The sequence below is a fragment of the Panthera uncia genome, chromosome X (genome assembly GCF_023721935.1).
Source record: "Panthera uncia isolate 11264 chromosome X, Puncia_PCG_1.0, whole genome shotgun sequence".
NCBI classification, from domain to species: Eukaryota; Metazoa; Chordata; class Mammalia; order Carnivora; family Felidae; genus Panthera; species Panthera uncia.
The window spans coordinates 55,140,864-55,165,517 of NC_064817.1; the positions used below are offsets into that span (position 1 = coordinate 55,140,864).

The window sequence follows — 24,654 nt, forward strand, 5'->3', positions numbered from 1 at the left end:
GTCTAAGAGAGGAACATTGGGTTCTCCCTAGCTTATGTCTAAATTGGAAATAGCACCTTAGCAGAGTCCTGTGCCAATTATGAGTGAGTAATCATGAGTTTAGTCTTAGTGGCTGTCCCTTCCCTGTTATAATAGAAAAGTACCGAAGACAGGCACCTGGTGGTACACAAACTGGTGGGTAGGAAAGTTTGAATGATAGGCCGAGGGTGTCACGATATAGCTCCATTATTCACATTCTAATTCCAGTCCTGTTGAAGAATCATCCTTATGGCCCCTCTGACTTCCCCTCCTGACTGTGGACTCCCTGTAGCCTTAGGACATCTGGGATCAGGAAATCCTCCTCCCTTCCTACTCTGTTCTGTTACAGATTACAATGATGGCTCCTGTAGAGTCCAAGTTTTCCCAGTCAACTGGAGACATAGATAAAGTGACAGATACCAAACCAAGAGTGGCTGAGTGGCGTTATGGGCCCGCTCGACTGTGGTATGATATGCTGGGTGTCCCTGAAGATGGCAGTGGGTTTGATTATGGCTTCAAACTGAGAAAGATGGACCATGAACCTGTGATAAAATGTAGAATCATTGAGGTAAGTGACACTGGTACCTGAGAAAGGAATCTGTGCCCAGGGCCCTGTCAGTTTTACTTAACTTTGCTTTTCGGTTGGGGAGGGTGTCTTCAGTGGGAGATGGAGGTGTCGAAGCCTTTTGCATGTTACAGCATATCACCCTGGCAGCTAGGCCCCATCACAGAGATTCTGTTTGTGGAGTGAGTGCGGTGCTAGGCTAGGTGGAGGAGGAGGAGCCGGTGTTGCTCTATCATCGGGTTCTTCTCTTGAGGACTACATTCATTGTATCCGATGGGGGATTTGGAGTGAGAACTTTGACCGGAGACCGTTCAGAGATTTGTTGTTCCTTCCCTGTTTCTGTAGGACTTTAGGAAACTTGAGGAGAACGGTGGCACTGACCTTCTGGCTGATGAAAACTTCCTGATGGTAACACAGCTGCATTGGGAGGATGATATCATTTGGGATGGGGAGGATGTCAAACACAAAGGGACGAAACCTCAGCGTGCAAGCCTGGCGGGCTGGCTCCCTTCCAGCATGACTAGGAATGCCATGGCCTACAATGTCCAGCAAGGTGTGTTTCTGTGCCAGCTGTGTCTAGCACACTGCCCTTCATCTTGGTCGTCCTGAGTGGGCCCAGCTGTGCTCTGTTCTGCTGCCGAGGGATGGTGAAATGTTTTCAATCTGAGCCCTGATTCTAGTCCATAATAAATCTTTACAACTATTAACAAGCTAGGGTGGACTCTGATTTCTCATGAAAAAAATGGGAAAACCACTTTGAAGTTAAAGATCTTTCTGAACTAGAACAGTGCTTTATCTCTATACTTTTGTTTTCAAAGCCAGCCCCTCTGTCTTTGTCTTTATTCTAGAATTTGCTTTTTCTCTCCTTAAATATGCAAAAAAAAAGGTATTCCATGCTTAACATAGAAAACTTTGAAAATAGAATACAGTGTCAAAAATCACTGATAAATCCTACTATCCAGAGATGATCAATTATTAACGTTTTGGTGTACTTCGTTTTTGTTTTTTTGTCTTCTGTGTGTATGTGTAGTTGAGCTCATTTCTTTCATTTTTAAAAAATGTTTATTTTTGAGAGAGCGTGAGTTGCGGGGCAGAGAGAGGGAGACAGAGGATCTGAAGTGGGCTCTGTGCAGACAGTAGAAAACCCGAGCTCAAACTCAGGAACCGCAAGATCATGACCTGAGCTGAGCCAAAGTCAGACACTTAACTGACTAGCCATCCAAGTGCCCCAGTTGAGCTCATTTCTATAGACAGTGTCGTACACTGTGCTTTTCAGTTGACAAATAACGTATATTATTCAAAGTTCTTCGTTAAAATGTCTAATAACATGGGAAACTCAAAAAACATGGAAGTGGAGGGTGCCTGGTTGGCTCAGTCAGTAGAGCATGAGACTCTTTGTTTTTTTAATGTTTATTCAGTTTTGAGAGAGCGTGAGTGGGGGAGAGGCAGACAGAGAGGAGGAGAGAGGATCTGAAGTGGGCTCTGTGCTGACAGCAGTGAGCCTGATGCAGGGCTCGAACTGAGGAACCATGAGATCATGACCTGAGCTGGAGTCGGAGGCTCAACTGACTGAGCCACCCAGGTGCCCCTAAACTTTGATTCTTCTAAAAAATATTGGAATGAACATTTTGTCTGCAGCTTTCTTTAAAAGTGTGAAATATACTGTGTGCGTTAGGTTCCTTTTCAAGTAGCCACATGAATAACTTTACTACCATTTGCTTCTCTTCCCTTTGCTGGAATCATGATTGAAAGGGGAATAAATGTTTTGTCTGTTATTTTGACTAGGTTTTGCAGCCACCCTGGATGATGACAAGCCTTGGTACTCCATCTTTCCCATTGACAATGAGGAGCTGGTGTATGGACGCTGGGAGGACCATATCATCTGGGATGCTCAGGCTATGCCCCGGCTGTTAGAGCCTCCTGTTTTGACACTTGATCCCAATGATGAGAACCTCATTTTGGGTATGATATTGGTAGGGGCCAGTGTTCCCTCTCCATAATTGACAGCTTGCTGCTAATGTCAAAGGGCAGGGGGAAATCAGAAATGTTGGGCAGGTCCAAGACTAGCAGCTTCTTGGGGTACCTGGGTGGCTCAGTCGGCTGGAGCATGTGACTCTTGATCTCAGAGTCGTGAGTTCAAGTCTCACATTGGGTGTGAAACCTACTTGAAAAAATAAGTAAAAATAAAAAGACTAGGAGCTTCTAGGTAGCAGTTTGAGAGAGCAAAGTTGTGGCTGTTAGTGCCTAGTATTTCTGTTTTGCTTAGGGAAAACTCCTAATGTAGGAACATTGGAAAGTAGTACCTTTGAGATTCTAGGAGTGTAATTCAGTTAGAGTGCCTAGAAGTGGTCTGGGATACGATAAAAGATCTGGGTAGGAAGCGTAAGGGTATCCGTAGGAAAAGGTGAGTCTTCAGGGATAACATCTCCAGAGTGACTTTTGTTTCATCCTTAGAAATTCCTGATGAAAAGGAAGAGGCCACCTCTAACTCCCCCTCCAAGGAGAGTAAGAAGGAATCCTCTCTGAAGAAGAGTCGAATTCTCTTAGGGAAAACAGGGGTCATCAAGGAAGAACCGCAGCAGGTCTGTGAATGGAAAAGGGACTTGGGATGTTTAGAAGAACAAAGAAATGCAATGGAGAAGGGTAGCCTGACTAAGGTTTATTTGATGTCCTATCATTAGAACATGTCTCAGCCAGAAGTGAAAGATCCATGGAATCTCTCCAATGATGAGTATTACTACCCCAAGCAACAGGGTCTTCGTGGCACCTTTGGAGGAAACATTATCCAGGTAAAGGTAGCATTTTTTTTCTATGATGGATGGGAACTGCTGCCTTGTTTTGATGGAGGATGTGGGTAAATCTTGCGTAGGCTGAAGTTAGTATTTAATTTGAACTGTGTATTTCCTGTCTTAGCACTCAATTCCTGCCGTGGAGTTACGACAGCCCTTCTTTCCTACCCACATGGGGCCCATCAAACTTCGGCAGTTCCATCGCCCACCTCTGAAGAAATACTCCTTTGGGGCGCTATCTCAGCCAGGTCCCCACTCAGTCCAGCCCTTGCTAAAGCACATCAAAAAGAAGGCTAAGGTATGATTGAACTCTGGTTACAAAAAAATCGCTATAAAAGACATTAGAGTACAAATTCAGGGAATGGACTGGATATTATTAGATGGTATTTGGGAATTACTATTTCCTCAGATGTGATAGAATGTTATTGTGCTCATTTAGGGGAATGTCCTTATTCTTAGGAGATGCACATGAAAATACTTAAGGGGGATGTGTCATAATGAGTGCGACTTTCAAAAATGATTCAGCAAAATCTATAGATGTAGTTTTAGACAAAACAAATAAGGTAAAATGTAAAGTTGTATCTAGGTGCTGGGATAGTAAGTGTTCGCAGTTTCAACTTGATGTTTGAAACTTTTGGCAGTGAAGTTGGAATAAAAGGCAAGGTAAAATCATTTTTGGTGGCACTGTCTTAGAGTGAGCAGCATCAGTTTGTAGTCATTGTGCTGTCGGGAGCTGGACTGTATTCTCTTTGTTTTGGGCAGATGAGAGAACAAGAGAGACAAGCTTCTGGTGGCGGAGAGATGTTTTTTATGCGCACACCTCAGGACCTCACAGGCAAAGATGGAGATCTTATTCTTGCAGAATACAGTGAAGAAAATGGACCGTTGATGATGCAGGTTGGCATGGCAACCAAGATAAAGAACTACTACAAGAGGGTGAGTCTCTACTCAGAAAATCTTTGTTATCAATATAGCTGTAATTAGGTATCCAGCAATAATTCGCAAACGTGTATTTTTTCTTTTTTATACTGTAAATATCTTGAGAAAGAAATGGTATCTTTTTTGTAGCTAGTAATATTAGTGAAATGCTGTGCTCGAGGAATATTTTGTGTAGGCTTATTGATTACATTCTGTGATAGTAGCTGGGTCTTCTGTGTTCCTAATAGAAACCTGGAAAAGATCCTGGAGCCCCAGATTGTAAATACGGAGAAACGGTTTACTGCCATACATCTCCTTTCCTGGGCTCTCTCCATCCTGGCCAATTACTGCAGGTAAGGGATTCTTTCCTGTTAGAATTCTTTCCTAAGGACCTTGACAGGTGAGGCGCTAATCAGCCCAGAAAGAACCAACTCTAGTTGATTGAAGTACTGCTTATATATCAAGTATGGAGGTGATCAGTATGATCCCAAATGATTATAATCATCCAATTTTCTTTTGGTCTATTTTTTTTTTTTAATTTTTTTTTAACGTTTATTTATTTTTGAGACAGAGAGAGACAGAGCATGAACGGGGGAGGGTCAGAGAGAGGGAGACACAGAATCTGAAACAGGCTCCAGGCTCTGAGCTGTCAGCACAGAGCCAGACGCGGGGCTCGAACTCACGGACCGCGAGATCTTGACCTGAGCCAAGGTCGGCCACTTAACCGACTGAGCCACCCAGGCGCCCCTTGGTCTTTCTATTAAAACTGGTTCCTAATAATGTTGTAAACTAAATTTGAAATAGTTTTTTGAAAATATACACTGGTAAGAAATCCAGAAACATCTGGGTGGCATAGGGGAGTCAAAATGGGATTAATAATTTACTGTAGTTAATTAATATTTAATTCGTCTCTGTACATTTGGTATGTTTTTATTGATGTCATTTTGAGTATTAAGCCACACCTGAACCATGCCATTTATAGTCCCTGGCTACGGTGGAAGTATTTTTACCTACCTCTTTGTTCTGATGGGTGTAGAGAGGCCCTCTGGTAACCTAGCTTTATACATGTTTTGTTAAGGGGAAGTACAGAGGCACACACACAATGATGTGAGGACATCTCTAGCACTACCTTGTGTTTTGTCCTCCACCTAGTTTCTCTTGGTAGTCTTAACCATTTTCCTTCCTCTTATACCTAGTTCTATTCTTTTTTTTTTTTTTTTTTGAGCACTTAAAAATTTTTTTTAATGTTTATTTATTTTTGAGAGAGAGAGATAGAGCACGAGCGGGGGAGGGACAGAGAGAGAGGGAGACACAGATCCGAAGCAGGCTCCAGGCTCCAAGCTGTCAGCATAGAGCCTGACATGGAGCTCGAACCCATGAACCACGAGATCATGACCTGAGCTGAAGTCGGATGCTGAACCGACTGACTCACCCAGGCGCCCCTAATCCTAGTTACATTCTATCACTACTATTGCTTATTCCCCTAAAGCATCTGCAGAGCCCATTGTTTTCTTTATCCTTGACATTCATAGTCCATTTCCTACCAGATTTTGAGTATTATCTTTATACTTTTCCTGGCTTTCCTTTCCCTGTTCACATTCTGTTGAGATTTTCTACCAATCCCTCCCTTTCTTCTGTGACTACTTTTATAGTCTTTTGAAGATCCTTTTTTATCTTCTGTAATGCTGTTTTTCCTCTCCATTTCACACTTACAATTTTCTTTTTTTCCCCCACTTAGAATTTTCTATACTCATCCATACATTGAAGGTCTCTCTGTCCTCCTGTCTGATTTTCTGAGAAGTCTTTCCTTAGAGTCACAGGCTTCATGTGACAGTTGATCCCCATATGGCTGCTACTTAAAGAAGCTCAAATGTTTCTGTCAAATGTTTCTGTCCTGTGTATTTAGTCTGTCTTTCCAGCATGCCTTCATTTATTTTTGTTTTTGTCATTTTATTAACTTATTTAACAAATGTTTCGATCTTATACTATGTCAGGCTATACTGGGGTCTAGGGTTGTAATAGAATACTTGTTAGTTTATAAGGTGATTTTCATATATAATCACAGGAATCCTACAAGCTATAGGCATTTTAAAGTATCTCTGTTTTGTAGATAAGGACAGTTAAGCTCAGAGATACTCATACAGTGAGTAGCAGAGCCAGTGTCATCTGAATCCAAATCCTGTAGTTTCCCTACTACTCTTTTTTTTGATGTTTATTCATTTCTGAGAGAGAGAGAGAAACAGAGCACGAGCAGGGGAGGGGCAGAGTGAGAGAGAGAGAGAGAGAGAGAGACAGTCCGAAGCAGGCTCCAGGCTCTGAGCCATCAGCGCAAAACCTGACGCAGGGCTCGAACTCACGAACCACGAGGTTGTGACCTGAGCTGAAGTTGGAAGCTTAACTGACTGAGCCACCCAGGCAGGGCCCCTACTACTGACTCTTAAAGGCAGCCAGTGGGTAAAAAGTTACTGTTCTAGTCCTGTTTGACATTCCATATTACAGTTTGTTTATATTACTGGAGAGATTTTAGATGGTATTATGGGGATGGAGAGCAAACAAGCTTGATTTTCCTTTCTCATTTGTTCACTGAATTTCCTAGGGCTTCTCTGTATATAATTTTTGTGTTTTTACTTTTGTTAGGCCTTTGAGAACAATCTTTTTCGTGCCCCAATTTATCTTCATAAGATGCCAGAAACGGACTTCCTTATCATTCGAACAAGACAAGGTTACTATATTCGAGAATTAGTGGATATTTTTGTGGTCGGCCAGCAGTGCCCCTTGTTTGAAGTTCCTGGGCCCAACTCCAAAAGGGCTAATACACATATTCGAGACTTTCTCCAGGTAAGAATGAGAGAATAGGGAGGGGGTCCGGGTGCACATAATAGGGTATGTGGATTTGGGGGCACATCAGGAAAGATCAAAACACATAGGGGCGTAGCAGGGGAAGGAGCCCTGGCAAGGACTTTTATTTTTCCTTTACTTTGCCGAATGAAAAACGTTTGTTTTTTGGGCAGGTTTTTATTTACCGCCTCTTCTGGAAGAGTAAAGATCGGCCACGGCGGATCCGAATGGAAGATATCAAAAAAGCCTTTCCTTCTCACTCAGAAAGTAGCATCCGGAAGAGGCTAAAGCTCTGCGCTGACTTCAAACGCACAGGTCATCAGTTGCGCCTAATTATTTGTTCTCTTCGCCTCTTTCCAGGAAAAGAATTCAGGCTCACAGTTAAAGGATCAGTATATAACTACCAGAATTAGAAATTGATAGTCATCAAAAGAAGGAAGTAGCAAATCTTCTAATGATGGAGGCTCTGATTACTTTTTGATTTGGCCTACCAAGAAGTTCACTGCGTGTTGGATGTCTTACATGAGATGGAGGGAACCTAGCAGCAGGGGTGTTCTTTGGAGTTCATGGCTAGACCTTATGGGACATTGCGTGGTTTGGTCTTGGTTTGTTATCCTTCTTTTTTTTTTAATTTTTAGAAAATGTTTATTTATTAAAAAAAATTTTTTTTTAATGTTTATTTTATTTTTGAGAAAGAGAGAGACAGAGCATGAATGGGGGAGGGTCAGAGAGAGGGAGACACAGAATCTGAAACAGGCTCCAGGCTCTGAGCTGTCGGCACAGAGCCCAACGCGGGGCTCGAACTCACGGACTGCGAGATCATGACCTGAGCTGAAGTCGGCCGCTTAAGCGACTGAGCCACCCAGGTGCCCCAGAAAATGTTTATTTTTAAGAGAGAGACAGAGCATGAGTGGGGGAGGGCAGAGAGAGAGGGAGACACAGAATCTGAAGCAGACTCCAGGCTCTGAGCTATAAGCACAGAGCCCGACGTGCGGCTTGAACTCACGAACCATGAGATCATGACCTGAACTGAAGTCGGACACTTAACTGACTGAGCCACCCAGGCACCCCTGTTTGTTATCCTTCTTGCTGCCGAGGAAAGGGCCTTAGGAATTCAGTACCATCTCATTCTCTCTGCTTTTTCTAGGGATGGACTCAAATTGGTGGGTGCTGAAATCTGATTTTCGTTTACCAACTGAAGAGGAGATCAGAGCTATGGTGTCTCCAGAGCAGTGCTGTGCTTATTACAGCATGATAGCGGCAGAGCAGCGGCTGAAGGTGAACACTTTCCTCTTGGGTACTACCTCTGCCTATGGATCGTTCCCAGAGAGATGAGGCTGAAGCCTATCCCCACTGACTCAGAAGTGATGGTTACTAGATTATTAACCATTTATTTGAAAATTCAAACTATGTGAGGAACTCGGTGTACATTGGTGCTGAGGAAAACTACAGTGTAGCTGAGTATCAGCGGGAAGGCTTAATGAGGGACTTAGGGCATATTGTTGCATCCATTTGGGTGGTGACTTTAAGCTTCGTTCTTTGTAAGACAGGCATGTAAACAGGGAAGACTTCTCAGTTGTTTTCCATGGCCTTCCAGGTAGGCTGAGATGATGATGCCAGACATGTGCTTTCGAGAAGGCACAGTGTCCTTATCCCCTAGATCTGGGGTGGGACAGCGCAGCTAGACCACTGAGTTACTGAGTCTGCAGTAATGAGCACCTCTGTCTTCTTTTATGGGTCTTACCTATCCATATATCAGCTGGCAAGTACCCTGAAGTGTAATAAGGATGTAGAATGGTGATAGATACATTGAAGACTTTACAGAATCTATTCTCTGTGCAGAAACTTACTTTCATATATTCTATACTTGGTACTTAGTGAAATTTGTACTCTGTCTTTTCTAATTTATTGATTGGTTTACATGCGTAGATTTGTGCTCTTTCAGGATGCTGGCTATGGTGAGAAGTCCTTTTTTGCTCCAGAAGAAGAAAATGAGGAAGATTTCCAGATGAAGATTGATGATGAGGTAAGGCTTTACACTGATTTTTATTAGTGTGTCCCGTTTGTCCTTTTCTTTTTTTTTCTTTAGGCATCACACCCTGTACAGAGCCCAACGTGGGGCTTGAACTCACAACCCTGAGATCAGGAGTCCAACGCTTAACTGACCGAGCCACCAAGGCACTCCCCATTTATCCTTTTCTAAAAAACAGCTTTATTGAGATAAGGTTGACATGCTATAAGCAGCACATATTTAGTGTACAATTTGTCTTTTGATGTATGTGTATACCTGTGAATCCTCATAACAAGATAATATATCTGTCATCGCCAAAAGTTTCTTTGTGTCCCTTTGAAATTCCTTTCTTCTGTCTCCTCCCTTCTCTTCACCCTCCTTGTGCCCTGACAACCACTGATGCTTTCTGTCACTATAGATCAGTTCATATTTTCTAGAATTTTATTTTATTTGTTTATTTTTTTAATGTTTATATATTTTTGAGACAGAGACAGAGCGTGAGCCGGGGAGGGGCAGAGAGAGAGAGGGAGACACAGAATCCGAAGCAGGCTCCAGGCTCTGAGTTGTCAGCACAGAGCCTGATGTGGGGCTCAAACTCACAAAACCACGAAATCATGACCTGAGCCATAGTCGGAAGCTTAACTGACTGTGCCACCCAGGCGCCCCACGTTTTCTAGAATTTTAGATAAATGGACTCGTACAATAAGTACTCTTTCATTTTTTTAGTTGTGGTAAAATATACATAACATAAAATTTGCTATCTTAACCTTAAAGCGTTTACAATTCAGTAACGTTCAGTATATTTCACGCCATCATATGACCAATCTCTGGAACTCTTTTCATCTCACAAAACTGAAACTCTGTTACCCATTAAACAGCAAGTCCCCATTCCTCCCTCCCTAGCCTCTGCAACCACCATTCTACTTTCTGTCTCTTATGAATTTTACTACTCTAAGTACTCTAGCTAAGTGGAATCATACAGTATTTGTTTTTATGTGACTGGTTTATTTTATCTAGCACAGTATCCTCAAGGTTCATCCGTCTTGTGACATATATCAGAATTTCCTTCATTTTTAAGGTTGAATAATATTCTATTATATGTATACACCACATTTTGTTTATGCATGCAACCATTGATGGACATTTGGGTTGCTTCCACCTCTTAGCCATTGTGAATAGTGCTGCTATGAATGTGGTTGTACAAATATCTCTTCAAGATTCTATTTTCTGTTCTTTTGTGTATATACCCAGAAGAGGATTACTGGAACACATGGTAGTTCTATTTTTTAATTTTTTGAGCAACCTCCAGACTTTGTTTTTTTCAAAGCATCCGCAGCATTTTATGTTCCTATCAATGGTATATAAGAATTTTAATTTCTCCACACTTGCCAACACTTGTTATTATTTTTTTGATAGTGGCCGTGCTAATGGGTGTGAGGTGATATATCATTATGATTTTGGTTTTCATTTCCCTAATTATTAGTGATGTTGAGCATCTTTTCATATACTTATTAGACATTTGTAGATCTTCTTTTGAGAAATGTGTATTCAAGTTCGTTGCCCTTTTTTGAGTCAGGTTGTTTTTTTGTTATTGAGTTTCAGGAGTTTGTTATATATTCTGGTTATTAATGTCTTATCAGGTACACGCTATGCAAATATTTTCTCCCATCCTGTAGGTTGCCTTTTCATTCTGTTGTATCCTTTGATGCAGAGAAGTTTTTAATTTTGATACAGTCCAATTTATCTAATTTTTCTTTCGTTGCTTATACTTTTGGCTCCATTTCCAAGAAATTGCCAATTCCAGTGTCATGAAGCTTTTCCTCTATGTTTTCTTTTAAGAGTTTTATATTTTTAATTCACACACTTAGGTTTTTGTCCCACTGTGAGTTAATTTTTGTATATGGTGTAATGTACAGGTCCAGCTTCAGTATTTTGCACATGGATATTCTGTTTCCAGTATCATTTGTTGAAAGTATATATTCTTTCTCATCTGTCTTCTTTCCCTCTGTAATTATGTGGAGATTCATCCAGGTTATTGATCATTTGTTCTTTTTAATTGCTGCGTAGTGCTCCATAATATCACAGTTTAGCTGATCACCTATGAGAGGACATTTTGGTTGTCCCCTGTTTTTGGCTGTTATGAATAAAAGTGCTATCAATATGTATGTATAAATTTTGATAGGGACACATTTTCTTGGTTTAATACCTAAAAGTAGAATTACTGGGTCATATGGTAATTCTGTGTTTTACCTTTGGAGGAGCTGCCAGACTGTTTTCCACAGTGACTTCAATTATTTTTACATTTTTATTAGCAGTGTATGATAGTTCCAGTTTTTCCACATGCTTATCGACACTTGTTATTTTTCCTTTTTTAAAAAAATTATTATCATGGCTCTCCATCAGATTTCAAGTGGTCTCTCATTGCAGTTTTCATTTGCATTTCCCTAATGGCTAAGGATGTTGAGCTTCTTTTCATGTGCTTATTTACCATCCAGATATGTTCTTTGCTTAAGTGTCTGTTCATCTCTTTTTTTTTTAAGTTTATTTATTTTGAGAGAGAGCGCACGAGCAGAGGAGAGGCAGAGAGGGAGGAAGAGGGAATCCAAAGGAGGCTCTGCACTGCTAGTGCAGAGTCCAGTGCGGGGCTCAAACCCACAAACTGTGAGATCATGACCTGAGCCAAAAAAAGTCAGGAGTCAGACACCTAACTCACTGAGCCACCCAGGTGCCCCTGTTCATCTCTTTAGTCCACCTAAAACATTTTTTTAATGTTTGTTTATTTTGAGAGAGCGAGAGAGAGGGAGAGAGAGAATCCAAAGCAGGCTCCACACTGTCAGTGCAGACAGGGCCTGATGTAGGGCTCGAACCCATGAACTGTGAGATCATGACCTGCGTCAAAACCAAGGGTCCGATGCTTAACTGACTGAGCCACCCAGGTGCCTAAGTCCGCTTTTATTTTGAATTGGTTGCTTATTTTCTTCTTACTAAGTTTTGAGAGTTCTCTAATGCATTCTAGGTCTGACTCCTTTATCGGGTATGTGATTTGCAAAGATTTTCTCCCAGGCTGTGGCTTGTCTTTTAATTGTTCTAACAGTGTTTTATGAAGAGCAGAAGTCCAAATTGTCAGTTTTCTCTGTTGCTTGTGGTTTTGATATTATATCTAAGAAATTTTTATCTAACTCAAGGTTGCAAAGATTTTCTTTTATGTTTTCTTGTAAAAGTTTTATTGTTTTAGATCTTATATTTAGATCCATTTTGAGTTAATTTTTGTATAGGATGCAAGGTATAGGTTAAGGTTTTTTTTTCCTGCATATGAATGTCTAATTATTCCAGCACCATTTTTTTTTAAGTTGAATGACCTTTTAAAATAAAAATTTAAAGGGTGCCTGGGTGGCTCTGTCAGTTAAGCATCCAACTTCAGGTCATGATCTCGTTCGTGAGTTCGAGTCCCACATCAGGCTCTGTGCTGACAGCTCAGAGCCTGGAGCCTGCTTCAAAATCTCTCTCTCTCTCTCTCTCCCCTCCTCTCCCATTCATTCTCTCTTTCTCTCACACTCTCTCTCTCTCAAAAGTAAATAAACATTAAAAAAATAAAAGAAAAAATTAAAACAAAATTTTGATCGTATATATGACTTTCTTGCCCAAAGACTTCCTTTGGGTCCTTGTTTCTTTTAGAAGCTATTTATGTTATTTACGAGGAGCTACATGATTTGGGTCTTGTATGTAATTCTAACCTCCTCTCATCTCCTGCCACTGCCCATCTTGTACTCTAAGCTCCAAATATGCTAAAGTTCACTTGGTCTCCTAAATTTCTTTCTGTTGCCTTCTGGGATTTTGCAACTGCTTTTCCCTCTACCTAGAATATGATCTCGACACTCCTCTACTATCTTACCTTCATTTGCAGGTTGTATTCTTCTTTTTAATGTTTTTATTTATTTTTGAGACAGAGAGAGACAGAGCATGAGCAGGGGAGGGGCAGAGAGAGAGGGAGACACAGAATCCGAAGCAGGCTCCAGGCTCTGAGCTGTCAGCACAGAGCTCAACGTGGGGCACGAACTCACGGACCTCGAGATCATGACCTGAGCTGAAGTCGGTCGCTTAACCGACTGAGCCACCCAGGCGCCCCTGCAGTTTGTATTCTTTTGGAAGCTTGCCCCGACTCTTGTCCTCACTCCCCCCCTTTACTCATATTGGATCATCACTCTTCCCTTCTTAATGTACAGGTAGCACTTTTTACTTTTCTGTCAGTGCACTGGTGGTGTGGTATTGAATTTGGTTGGTTATTTGTCTCTTCCTCACTAGTAGGAGATCCATGAGAAAGTAGTGCCTGGAATATAGTAGATGTTCAAAAAATACTTGTTAAATCAGTGAATGATTGTAGTGAGGTCAGAGTGAGTGAAGAAACATAGTCGTGGTGTTCTTTTGAGGTTGGAGTGAAAAAATGAGTGGATATCTGAGAATTTCAGAAATTAAAGATTTTGTTAAGTAGCCTTCAGGATTGAATCTTGAATAGAAGTGGCTACTTTGTAGCTAATCATGTATATACTCTTAACTGGTCTGTGTGGACAAGCACATTCCTCTTGTCTTTATTTGGCAGCAGTCAGTAAATCCTATTCAGGGTCCCAGAAGAGGACAGACATTTTTGATCAAACCAGTGGCAGAGGTAGAATGGACTTGTGGTTCAAGCACCTGTGGTTTGGTGCTGCTAGAGTTAAGGCCAGTGCTTTGTAAAGCATGCTTATCACTTAATTATAGAATATGTTGGTCATTCTAAAGAAGCCATTTGAGCAATGGGGCAATCAAATGCATCATCAGTGTAACCTCTTTGAGCATCGTGAGGGTGGTTACACTATCTTTGAGAACTCTCAGTATATCCCAAGGGATATGAGACTGAAGGGTACCCCAGTGTTCCACATATTCTTCCTTCTGCTGGCTGACATCCTGATTTCTATTTAAATTCCTTTTTTAAATTTTTTAAGTTCATTTATTTATTTTGATAGAACACGAGCAGGGGAGGGGTGGAGAGAGAGGGAGAGAGAAAATCCGAAGCACACACCATGCTGTCAGCACAGAGCCCAACATGGGGCTCAAACTCACGAACCATGAGATCATGACCTGAGCAGAAGTCAGATGCTCCATCGACTGAACCACCCAGGCGCCCCAATTTTTTTATTTTTTAGAGAGAGAGAGTGCAGGCAGGGCAGAGGGGCAGGGGGTGGGGGGAGAGGGAGGGAGGGATGGAGGGAGGGAGGGAGAGAGAGAGGGAGGGAGGGAGGGAGGGAGGGAGAGAGAATCTTAAGCAGGCTCCGTGCTCTGTGCAGAGCCTGACCCAGGTTCCATCCCATGACCCAGGTTCATCTCATGACCCTGGGATCATGACCTGAGCTGAAATCGAGAATCAGACGCTCAGCCAACTGAGCCCCCAGGCACCCCAACCTTCTAAGTATGGCTAGACATAGAGCACATTTCCCACGGTCCTTAGAATCTTTTTCTGTACCTCAGGTTCGCACTGCTCCTTGGAACACCACAAGGGCTTTCATTGCTGCCATGAAGGGCAAGTGTCTCCTGGAGGTGACTGGGGTGGCAGATCCTACAGGGTGTGGTGAAGGATTCTCCTATGTCAAGATTCCAAACAAACCAACACAGCAGAAGGTGAGACTATCTGAAGTCCTAGAAGCTAAAATATCAAGGGAGGAAGAAATGGAAGTTAAGGAGTGGAGGATCTGGAAAACACCTAACTGACAGGATGACTTAGATGCCTGTTATAAGGGATTCTGCTTATTACAATTCTTGTCTGTTTTGTTTTATGTCTGAGGTAGGATGATAAGGAGCCTCAGCCCGTGAAGAAGACAGTGACAGGAACAGATGCAGATCTCCGTCGCCTTTCTCTGAAAAATGCCAAGCAGCTTCTACGTAAATTTGGCGTGCCTGAGGAAGAGGTGAGTATGGAAGAGGGAAACTTTGAGTTTCCTAGGGGCTTTGTGTATAGAGGGAAAAGGTGGGAGGCAGATGTAAGGAAGTATGTGGATAATTTTGTGGTGTAGGTTGTAGTATACTGGATCTTGGATACTTTTTCAGGAGTTAGCTTTCTCAAAGCTTTCTGTTTAACCCGCTTTGGGTGATTTTTAAACTTCTAATTTTTTTTTTTTTTATATTTGAGAGAGAGAGTGCGAGCAGGGGAGGGGCAGAGACGGAGACAGAATCTGAAGCAGGCTTCAGGCTCTGAGCTGTCAGCATAGAGCCCAAGGTGGGGCTCAAACTCACGAGCAGTGAGATCATGCTCTGAGCCGAAGTCAGACACTTAACTGACTAAGCCATTAGGGTGCTCCTGGATGATTTTTATTTATTTATTTATTTCTGTAAGTCTATCTCTCTAAGCGTGTGCCTTGGTTTATTCTTTGAAATATTTGAGGATTTATGTATATGTGTGTGTCTACCTCTTTTGTAGATTAAAAAGTTGTCCCGTTGGGAAGTGATCGATGTGGTACGCACAATGTCAACAGAACAGGCCCGCTCTGGAGAGGGGCCCATGAGTAAATTTGCCCGTGGATCAAGGTTTTCTGTGGCTGAGCATCAAGAGCGTTACAAAGAGGAATGTCAGCGCATCTTTGACCTACAGAACAAGTGTGTGTGTTTTAGAAAATCCAAGCCGGATAGGGGAGGGGTGTTGGACAGTGTATTATAATGAAGAGGAGATTACCTGATCATGTGACTAGGGGGTCAGGTATCTGAGATATCGGGTGGTATTTGTTCATAATACTGCTAGGACACCTACTCCTTTCAGAGCAACTCTGCAAAGGTTTTGAATTGGCAAGAGGTGCTAGGTATGAGCTCTAGGTTCCGTGGCAACTTCTGTGGCTTATTCTGTGGCTTCTATTCTGGCAGTTATTACAGTGGTGATAGGGGATAGTGAGTGTTTTTTCTGAAGGCTTTACTTGTGAGAGGGTGGTATTGCACTATTAAAAATGTTTCTCAGTTTTTCTCAAAGAATTCTGAAAGAGTTGCTGTGCTGCTTCATATTTCAAACTGACTTTATTGACAGATGTCTAGGAAAACTTTGGAACCCTTTTCTCTTAAGGCCCCCATATCTTAGTGGATTTGAGGTATTCCTTTTTAAGGTTGATTTCCCAATTTCCTCCTCTTGCCTAAAACCGTATTTCTTCAGCTCTTTATACACTTTCATATTTTCCCTCCTCTTAGCTTCACGTTGTTTTTTCTCTTTTTAGAGTTTTGTCATCAACCGAAGTTTTATCAACCGACACAGACAGCAGCTCAGCTGAAGACAGTGACTTTGAAGAAATGGGAAAGAACATTGAGAATATGTTGCAGAATAAGAAAACCAGCTCTCAGCTGTCACGTGAACGGGAGGAGCAGGAGCGGAAGGAACTGCAGCGGATGCTACTGGGTGAGGGTAGTGGCTTCACAGGCAAGAAAGAGAAGGATCGAAAAAGTGTAACTAACTGCAGACTAATAACTGAGGCAAAGCTGGAGGCAGAAGAAATAGGGGATGAGTGTAGAAAGGTCTGTAGATGAGGTAGAGCGATTACTGCAAGCTGGACTGTAGGTCTGTGGGGCACAGATGGAAGACATGCTGCCAGTCTACTACCTGCCTCTGGTCAGTCCACTACCTGCCTCTCGTATGTATCAGGCCTGCCCAAGCCAGGGCTAGCAGTGCTGTACATCATGTGAGCATTCTGGGCATTCCTCCTCGAGAGGAAGAGTTTGTAATACAGAATTTGTGGATGGATTTGGGGAGTTGCCCTTGAACCCTCTGAAATCACATGTAAAATTCTGTACAAGTGTGCCTTTTCTGAGGAGAAGATCCATGGCTTTCAGAAGATTCTCAAAGGGGTCTTAGACCCTAAAAAGAGTTAAAAGTCAACCAAAAATTGCAGAAGTTGAGGGTGGGGATGATTAAGGCCTGAACTGGTTTGGGATAAGGATATTGGGAATGAAAAGAGAAAAATCAAGGTGACCCTAAGATTTCATTCTGGGCCTGCTAGGAAGATGGTGGTCCCATTGATTAAAGTGGTAAATTTCAGAGAAAGAACCAGGTGTGAGAAGGGAAGAAGTAACATGTGGAGTTTGAGATGCCCATGACTTTTCCCAGTACAGGTGTCAAGCAGGCAATTTAAAATTTGGATGTAGATACTGTGAGAGAGGGGATAAAGACTCCAGATGAAGATTTGAATGACTGTTCTCACTCCTAGTAGTGTTTCCTTTGTTTACTCCTCTCTGTAAAAGCTTTATGTAATTTTGTGTTCATACTACTTTGTAAAGATGTGATAAAACCTTTCCATCAGTGTGGTCCTGGACCAGCAGTATCTACATCACATGGGAGCTTGTTAGAAATGCAGAATCTTAGGCCTCACCCCAAACCCTACTGGATTTGAATCTATTTTAATGAGAATTCTCAGGCGATTCCTATTCATTCACATTAAAGTTTGAGAAGCATACTGTAGGCCTTGAGACTCTGGACTTGTTTCTCTGGGACAGTTTTGCCCCCTTGGTGCTTGGGTGCTTTTTTTAATTTAATTTTTTATTTTTTTAATGTTTATTTTGGAGAGAGAGAGAGAGAAAAACAGAGTGTGAGCAGGGGAGGGGCAGAGAGAGGGAGACACAGAATCTGAAGCTGGCTCCAGGCTCTGAGCACAGAGCCGGACGTGGGGCTCGAACCCACGAACTGCAAGATCATGACCTGACCCCAAGCTGGACACTTAACCTACTGGGCCACCCAGGCGCCCCATTGAGTGCTTTTCTTTAACGTGAATATCAGCTACTTGCTACTTAGACTTTCTTTTGCTATTCAGAGGACTTCGAATACAGCTACTGTTCTTTTGTCCCCTAAAACAAACATATAGTTCTTTGAGGTCCTTTCAGAACTTCTTGTACTTAATAAAAAATGGGAACATTGGCAGTGGTAAAATGAAGTCAGGAAAGGACAAATCAGTATACCTCGGGCTGGTGGTGACGTTGATGCTTTCTGTAGAACCATACTTTTGTGACATGTTGAGCTTCGAGGTTTCCACTCAACTCCAGGAAAAGGACTGTTTGGGTGGTAGGGGGAATGTGTGGAAATCTTTTTCTGCCTTGCAGCAGCAGGTTCAGCAGCATCAGGAAACAATCACAGAGATGATGACACAGCTTCTGTGACTAGTCTTAACTCTTCTGCCACTGGGCGTTGTCTCAAGATTTATCGCACATTTCGAGATGAAGAGGGGAAAGAGTATGTTCGCTGTGAGACAGTTCGAAAGCCAGCTGTCATTGATGCCTATGTACGCATACGGACCACAAAAGATGAGGAATTCATGTGAGTTTGACTCACCACTTTCCAGTATTATAAGGAGGATGATTAAAAAGAGGTGGGGAAGGGGGATGAGGTAGCTGCTTGAGTTTTAATGACAGGATTTTCTGTACAGTTGTCCTTGGCTGTCTGTGTTGACTGGGTGCCTTTGAGTTTGAACAGAGCCAAACCACAGGGAGAATTTCAGACTTGCTACCAAATAAAGGAATCTTCAGTTCCACCTGGGTCCTTTGCATTGTGGTCGGTTGGCAGAACTCTCCAGGATTACTCAGGATGTCTCATTCTGAGAGAGGTGTCTCCTGGCATGTGGAAGGCTGATGAGCGGGGGAGGTGGGAGTGCCAGGCAGCCCCTTTTATTTCTGTGTGGATGGATGACTTTAGTTGTGAGATGTTTAGCTGTCAGGACAGTCTTCTTGGCTTGTTTGCTTATGGTCCTGTTCTATTTCCCTCCTTGTCATTTAGTCGAAAGTTTGCCCTTTTTGATGAACAGCATCGAGAAGAGATGCGAAAGGAACGGCGGAGGATTCAAGAGCAGCTTAGGCGGCTGAAGCGGAACCAGGAAAAGGAGAAGCTTAAGGGTCCTCCTGAGAAGAAACCCAAAAAAATGAAGGAGCGTCCTGACCTAAAAGTAAGTATTAATGTGGCATAATCATAGCTAACAAGGCAAAGGAAGAAAGCATATTTTTTCCCTTAGCTTTTGGCATCCTCCCTAACTGGGAATGAGGGCAGTATTGTGGAAAGCTAGTTTGAGTTGGTGTGGCTGTCAGGCAGGTGTTACCGGTACTGGTGTGACTGGTACCAACAACTTAATCTGATGCCATGGGGTATTAATTTTATACTTCATCAGTTGGAAATATTTCCTAGGAGTTGAGATAGGTTTGGTTGAGATAGATTTTTTTATGTGTACATCTGTGTGTGTGTGTGCGCGTGCGCACACACACACACACCTTTTTAAAATTGTACATATTGAAAGAAGTAACAGAAAAAAGCCTACAGTACAGGTTGCTTTCCATAACTTTGGTAGGATTTCAGATATTACTCTACAACGTAACTGTAATGTATACAATAAAATGAGGGAACTACGATATAGTGGAAAGAGCCATGGACTTGGAAACAGAAGATCTGGCTTTGGGTTTTGGTTCTGCCATTTAGTTGCTCTGTGACCTTAACCTTACCATACGTGTTTTTCTCTTCTATAAAATACAATACCTGTCTCATAGTGTTGTTGGAGTAAGGGATACAATGCATGAGAAGCACTTTATAAACTGTGAAATTCTCAGTAAATGTAAATTGCTGGTAACATGGACCAAGGTCTTTAAATATTTTCAACTTCCTTTCTTTTTTAAAAAAATTTTTAATGTTTATTTATATGTGAGAGGGAGAGAGCACACACAAGCAGGGGAGGGGCAGAGAGAGAGGGAGACAACAGAATCTGAAGCAGGCTCCAGGCTCTAGGCTCTGAACTGTCAGCACAGAGCCCGATGTGGGGCTTGAACCCACAAACTGTGAAATCATGACCTGAGCTGAAGTCAGGTGCTTAACTGACTGAGCCACCCAGGCGCCCCTCAAGTTCCTTTCTTATATATGGTATTCAATAAATATGATAGAGTATTGACCCTATTTTACAGATGAAACTGAGGTCAGTTGCAAAGCTGAGATAGAGACTTGGTATTATCCTTTTCCTTGGGACTGGAAATATACCTTGGGCTTCCAAGAGACTTTCTCCTGCATATTTAACATTTTCATACTTTACAACTTAAATTGAGGGTAGAAATCCTCTCCCTTTTCTTCCTCACTTGATTTTTTTTTAAATGTCCAGTCTCTGGGGGTGCCTGGGTGGCTTAGTTGGTTAGGCATCCAGCTTCGGCTCAGGTCATGATCTTGTGGTTCGTGAGTTCGAGCCCCTCGTTGGGCTCTCTGCTGACTGCTCAGAGCCTGGAACCTGCTTCAGATTCTGTGTCTCCCTCTTTCTCTGCCCTTCCCCTGCTCACGCTGTCTCTATCTCTCAAAAATAAATAAACATTAAAAAAATTTTTTTAAACGCCCAGTCTCTGTATTTTATTTTTAATGTGTCATTTCCATACACGCTCTTTTTATCTAGTGGCTTCTGGTTAAAAGGTGTAGAACAGTTCTGTTACAACAGGAGTTCTGCACCTGCCTTTGTTTCTCTCCTGCCTTCTATGTATCTTGTAAAGCGAATCTCATGTGGCCTGTTCACCTCTGACACGCTGATACTTTCCCTTTTGCAGCTGAAGTGTGGGGCTTGTGGTGCCATTGGGCACATGAGGACAAACAAATTCTGCCCCCTCTACTATCAAACAAATGCTCCACCCTCCAACCCTGTTGCCATGACAGAGGAGCAGGAGGAGGAGCTGGAAAAGACCGTCATTCATAATGATAATGAAGAACTTATCAAGGTTGAAGGGACCAAGATCGTCTTGGGGAAACAGCTGATTGAGAGGTAAGAGCACACAGAAAGCTCTGTGGAGAGATCTGTCGGAGGTTGAAGGGGGGCAGGGGTTGATATGATGGGTCCTCTGAAGTGGAACTGAGGGCATAGGTGTTTTGATGGATTTTCCTCAGTGATTGTTTCCAGTAATGAAAATTATGGTCTTTTGTCATAAAGCACTCTTTAGGCTCTCCTGCTTGCCTTGGGGCATGCTACCTAACTTACTGAGTCTCCACTTCCTTATTTACGAAATAAAACCACCTTTACCAGCGTAGTTGTGAAGGTAAAATGAGAGGTTATATAAGCATGTAGTACAGTGCCTGGCATAGAGTACTTCCAGGCACTCACTATATTTGTAGTCCTTAATCTCAGTGTTCTTTTTTTTAATGTTTATTTATTTTTGAAAGAGAGACAGAGTACAAGCAGGGGAGGGGCAGAGAGAGAGGGAGACGCAGAATGCGAAGTGGGCTCTGGGCTCTGAGCTGTCAGCACAGAGCCTGATGCAGGGCTCGAACCCACAAACTGCGGGATCACCACCTGAGCCAAAGTCAGATGCTTAACTGACTGAGCCACCGAGGCGCCCCTCCTAATCTCAGTGTTCTCATAATGGACCACCCAGAAAGATTAAGGAGACATAAACTATGTTATCCCTACCTGTCTCTTGCTCTCAGAGAATGTAACAGATAATCAAGTGGAGAAGTTTTTAAATTAAAAACATTTTCCCCCTGACTTTTTAGTTAGAAACTTGCAAACCTAAAGAAAAGTTGAAAGAATAATAGAGTGTATCATTCCTCTAAAGTTACAGTTAATGTTTGTCATGTTTGTTTCATTTTTATGTATCTAAAACTTTTTTTTGCTGAACTCTTTGGAAATAAGTTGCAGGCATCTTGCTGTTTCACTCATAAATACCACACATTGTCTAAGACTAAGGACATGACATACCATTACACCTAAGAAAAATAACATTGGGTCAGTAGTATCTAATATTTGGTTCTTATTTAAATTTCTCTGGTTGTCTTAGTGTCCTTTTGGCCTGCCCCACCTCCAGTTTAGGATCCAATCCCAGTTCAAACATTAAGTATTTTGAATACTTCTTAATCTAGAACTGTTCTCTGCCTATTTTGGTTTCCATGGCATTGAAATTTTTGAAGAGTCCAGGCCAGTTGTCTCCTAAGATATCCCATATTCTGGATTTGTCTGTTTTCTCATTGATTACATTTGGATTAAATGTCTTTGGCAAGATTACTACATAGGTGATAATATGTACTTACTACACCACATCAAGAAGCATATAATGTCAGGCTTTCTCACTATTTTGATCATTTTGTTTAAGTGGTGGTCCCTAGAACTCTCTTATAATAAAGGTATGTTTTTCCCTTTGTAATTAGCACGTGGGTGAATATCCTGTTCCCTAACAATCTTTCTCTCCGTAGTGTAGCATCCGTTGATGATCACTGCCTAACTCAGTTATTACATTGAGGGTTGCAAAACCATGGTTTTTCTAATTATAGCATTCTTTCTACATTAACTGGCATTCTATAAAGAAGAGCTCTTTTTTCCTTTTTGTTTGAGTATTACTACGGATTCTGAAATTCTTCCTTTTGTAAACTTAATGTAATATAATTTATTAACACTATTTTATGGTATTTATTTATTTTTTAATGTATGAAATTTATTGTCAAATTGGTTTCCATATAACACCCAGTGCTCATCCCAAAAGATGCCCTCTTTAATACCCATCACCTACCCTCCTCTCCCTCCCACCCCCCATCAACCCTCAGTTTGTTCTCAGTTTTTAAGAGTCTCTTATGCTTTGTCTCTCATCCACTCTAACCTCTTTTTTTTTCCCTTCCCTTCCCTTCCCCCATGGGTTTCTGTTAAGTTTCTCAGGATCCACATAAGAGTGAAGACATATGGTATCTGTCTTTCTCTGTATGGCTTATTTCACTTAGCGTCACACTCTCCAGTTCCATCCACGTTGCTACAAAGGGCCATATTTCATTCTTTCTCATTGCCACATAGTACTCCATTGTATTAACACTATTTTAATTGATCCCCATATTGTCTCAAATTTGACCTCTTAAAGCCAGATCCTGTGTCCTTGTGAGAACTTATTTCCTTTCCAACACAAAATGTTCTAGGCTGTCCTTGAAATTTCCCTGTTCAAGACCTAGAAACAGCCATTTCTTCAAAGAGCCCTGGTTCCTTTTATTGGGGAATGGTATTTAGAACCATGATTTAGGTGTTAAGTATGCTCATTGCCACTGAGATGTCCTTGCTTCTAGGCTTTTAGTGGACGGAACTAGGAAATAAATATATATTGCAAGTCACATATCAAAACCTTCATATCAAAACCTCCAATTCAAATTATATCTACAGAGTCTTCCTCTTATTCCCCCATTCATATTTGTATCCTTTCTCTGGTTCCTGGCATCAAGATGTTGAATCATTTGCTCTGTCTGTACATCTGTTATGTACAAAATAGTCTGAGAATTACAATACCAGTACCACTAACAACAAAACTTTAAAGTAGATTCAAGGTGTTTGCTCTGGTTTGTTGTCCTTAGGCTATATGCCACTAATCAATTTGATACATAGTTATATTCATTTGTTCTTTTTCTTATTGAGGTAAAATTGGTATATAACGTAAATTTCAGATGTACAATATTATAAATCACTCCTATTAAGTTCGGGACTCTTTTCCATTCTTGGTTTAATTTATCAGTATCTGTAATAGTATGTTTTGAAGCACATTAGAAAAGGAAAATGTAGCCTCTTGATTCTGTGCGACGGAAAGGAAGAAGGTGGATGGTCTTTTAATGATTGAGGGAAACTCAAACTCATTTTTATTTCAAACCAAATTTTAATTTCTTCCTTGTTTCCATTGTAAGTAAGTTCAGCTTCCTAGCCCTTGAACCCTAAAGTAGAATGTTGGAGCTGGAAGGATTCTTGAAATTCCTTTATCCCAGTTCCCTTATCTTCCAAATAGGAAACTGAGGTGAAGTTGTGGCTTGCCTAGTTCTTTATTATTTGGAGATCATATGAGGCCTTGCCTGATCTGAGCCTTAGAATGTGGATATCTGGCCTTTGGTTTGGCTTTTTCTTCCCCTGGCTCATGCTCAGGTACTTTGGACTTCTTCATTGTAGTTGGTTTTTTTCTGGGGACTAGAGATACGGACTTAATGCTACGAAAGTGTTATTGATTACAGTGCAGATGAGGTTCGCAGAAAATCTCTGGTTCTCAAGTTCCCCAAACAGCAACTTCCTCCCAAGAAGAAACGGCGAGTTGGAACCACTGTTCACTGTGACTACTTAAATGTGAGTATCTGCATTGCTGCCTTCTGACCAGACGGGATTCTCATTGATTCCTCCAGCCCTCTAACCCATGGCTCTGGCACAGTCTTGGATTCTCCCTTTGGCCTTGCCCTGAAAATTATGCATACTGTTCATTACAAGATTTGTAGGCTGTAACCAGAAAGTACTATTTTTTTTTGTTTTTCTTACCTAATGGAGCACTCTGATTTCTCGTTTCTCCTTAGAGACCTCATAAGTCCATCCACCGACGCCGGACAGACCCAATGGTGACATTGTCATCCATCTTGGAGTCTATCATCAATGACATGAGAGATCTTCCAAATGTGAGTTCATTGCATTCATGTCTACAGTAGGAATGGTAAGGCTCTTTGTTGTGTCTGTGATTTCAGATAGAGGACAGTAGAGTACAGGCCAGGAACTCCTCTAATTCTTTCAGATGTAGTTTTT

General features: G+C 41.8%; 1 protein-coding gene across 4 annotated transcripts in view; it reads left to right on the forward strand.

Annotated features, from left to right (window-relative positions):
• TAF1 (TATA-box binding protein associated factor 1) overlaps positions 1-24,654 on the forward strand; it is an 82,846-nt gene that overhangs the window by 7,734 nt on the left and 50,458 nt on the right. For all 4 annotated transcript variants that reach the window (XM_049643929.1, XM_049643930.1, XM_049643932.1 and 1 more), the window contains exons 7-27: positions 368-586; positions 929-1,136; positions 2,369-2,545; positions 3,038-3,165; positions 3,265-3,372; positions 3,497-3,670; positions 4,135-4,308; positions 4,539-4,643; positions 6,928-7,128; positions 7,302-7,443; positions 8,276-8,406; positions 9,074-9,154; positions 14,642-14,791; positions 14,959-15,078; positions 15,588-15,763; positions 16,366-16,544; positions 18,236-18,449; positions 18,906-19,071; positions 20,693-20,904; positions 24,102-24,210; positions 24,432-24,530. In XM_049643929.1, coding sequence (XP_049499886.1) covers positions 368-586; positions 929-1,136; positions 2,369-2,545; positions 3,038-3,165; positions 3,265-3,372; positions 3,497-3,670; positions 4,135-4,308; positions 4,539-4,643; positions 6,928-7,128; positions 7,302-7,443; positions 8,276-8,406; positions 9,074-9,154; positions 14,642-14,791; positions 14,959-15,078; positions 15,588-15,763; positions 16,366-16,544; positions 18,236-18,449; positions 18,906-19,071; positions 20,693-20,904; positions 24,102-24,210; positions 24,432-24,530 — 3,273 coding nt within the window. The remainder of the gene's footprint in view (positions 1-367; positions 587-928; positions 1,137-2,368; positions 2,546-3,037; positions 3,166-3,264; positions 3,373-3,496; positions 3,671-4,134; positions 4,309-4,538; positions 4,644-6,927; positions 7,129-7,301; positions 7,444-8,275; positions 8,407-9,073; positions 9,155-14,641; positions 14,792-14,958; positions 15,079-15,587; positions 15,764-16,365; positions 16,545-18,235; positions 18,450-18,905; positions 19,072-20,692; positions 20,905-24,101; positions 24,211-24,431; positions 24,531-24,654) is intronic.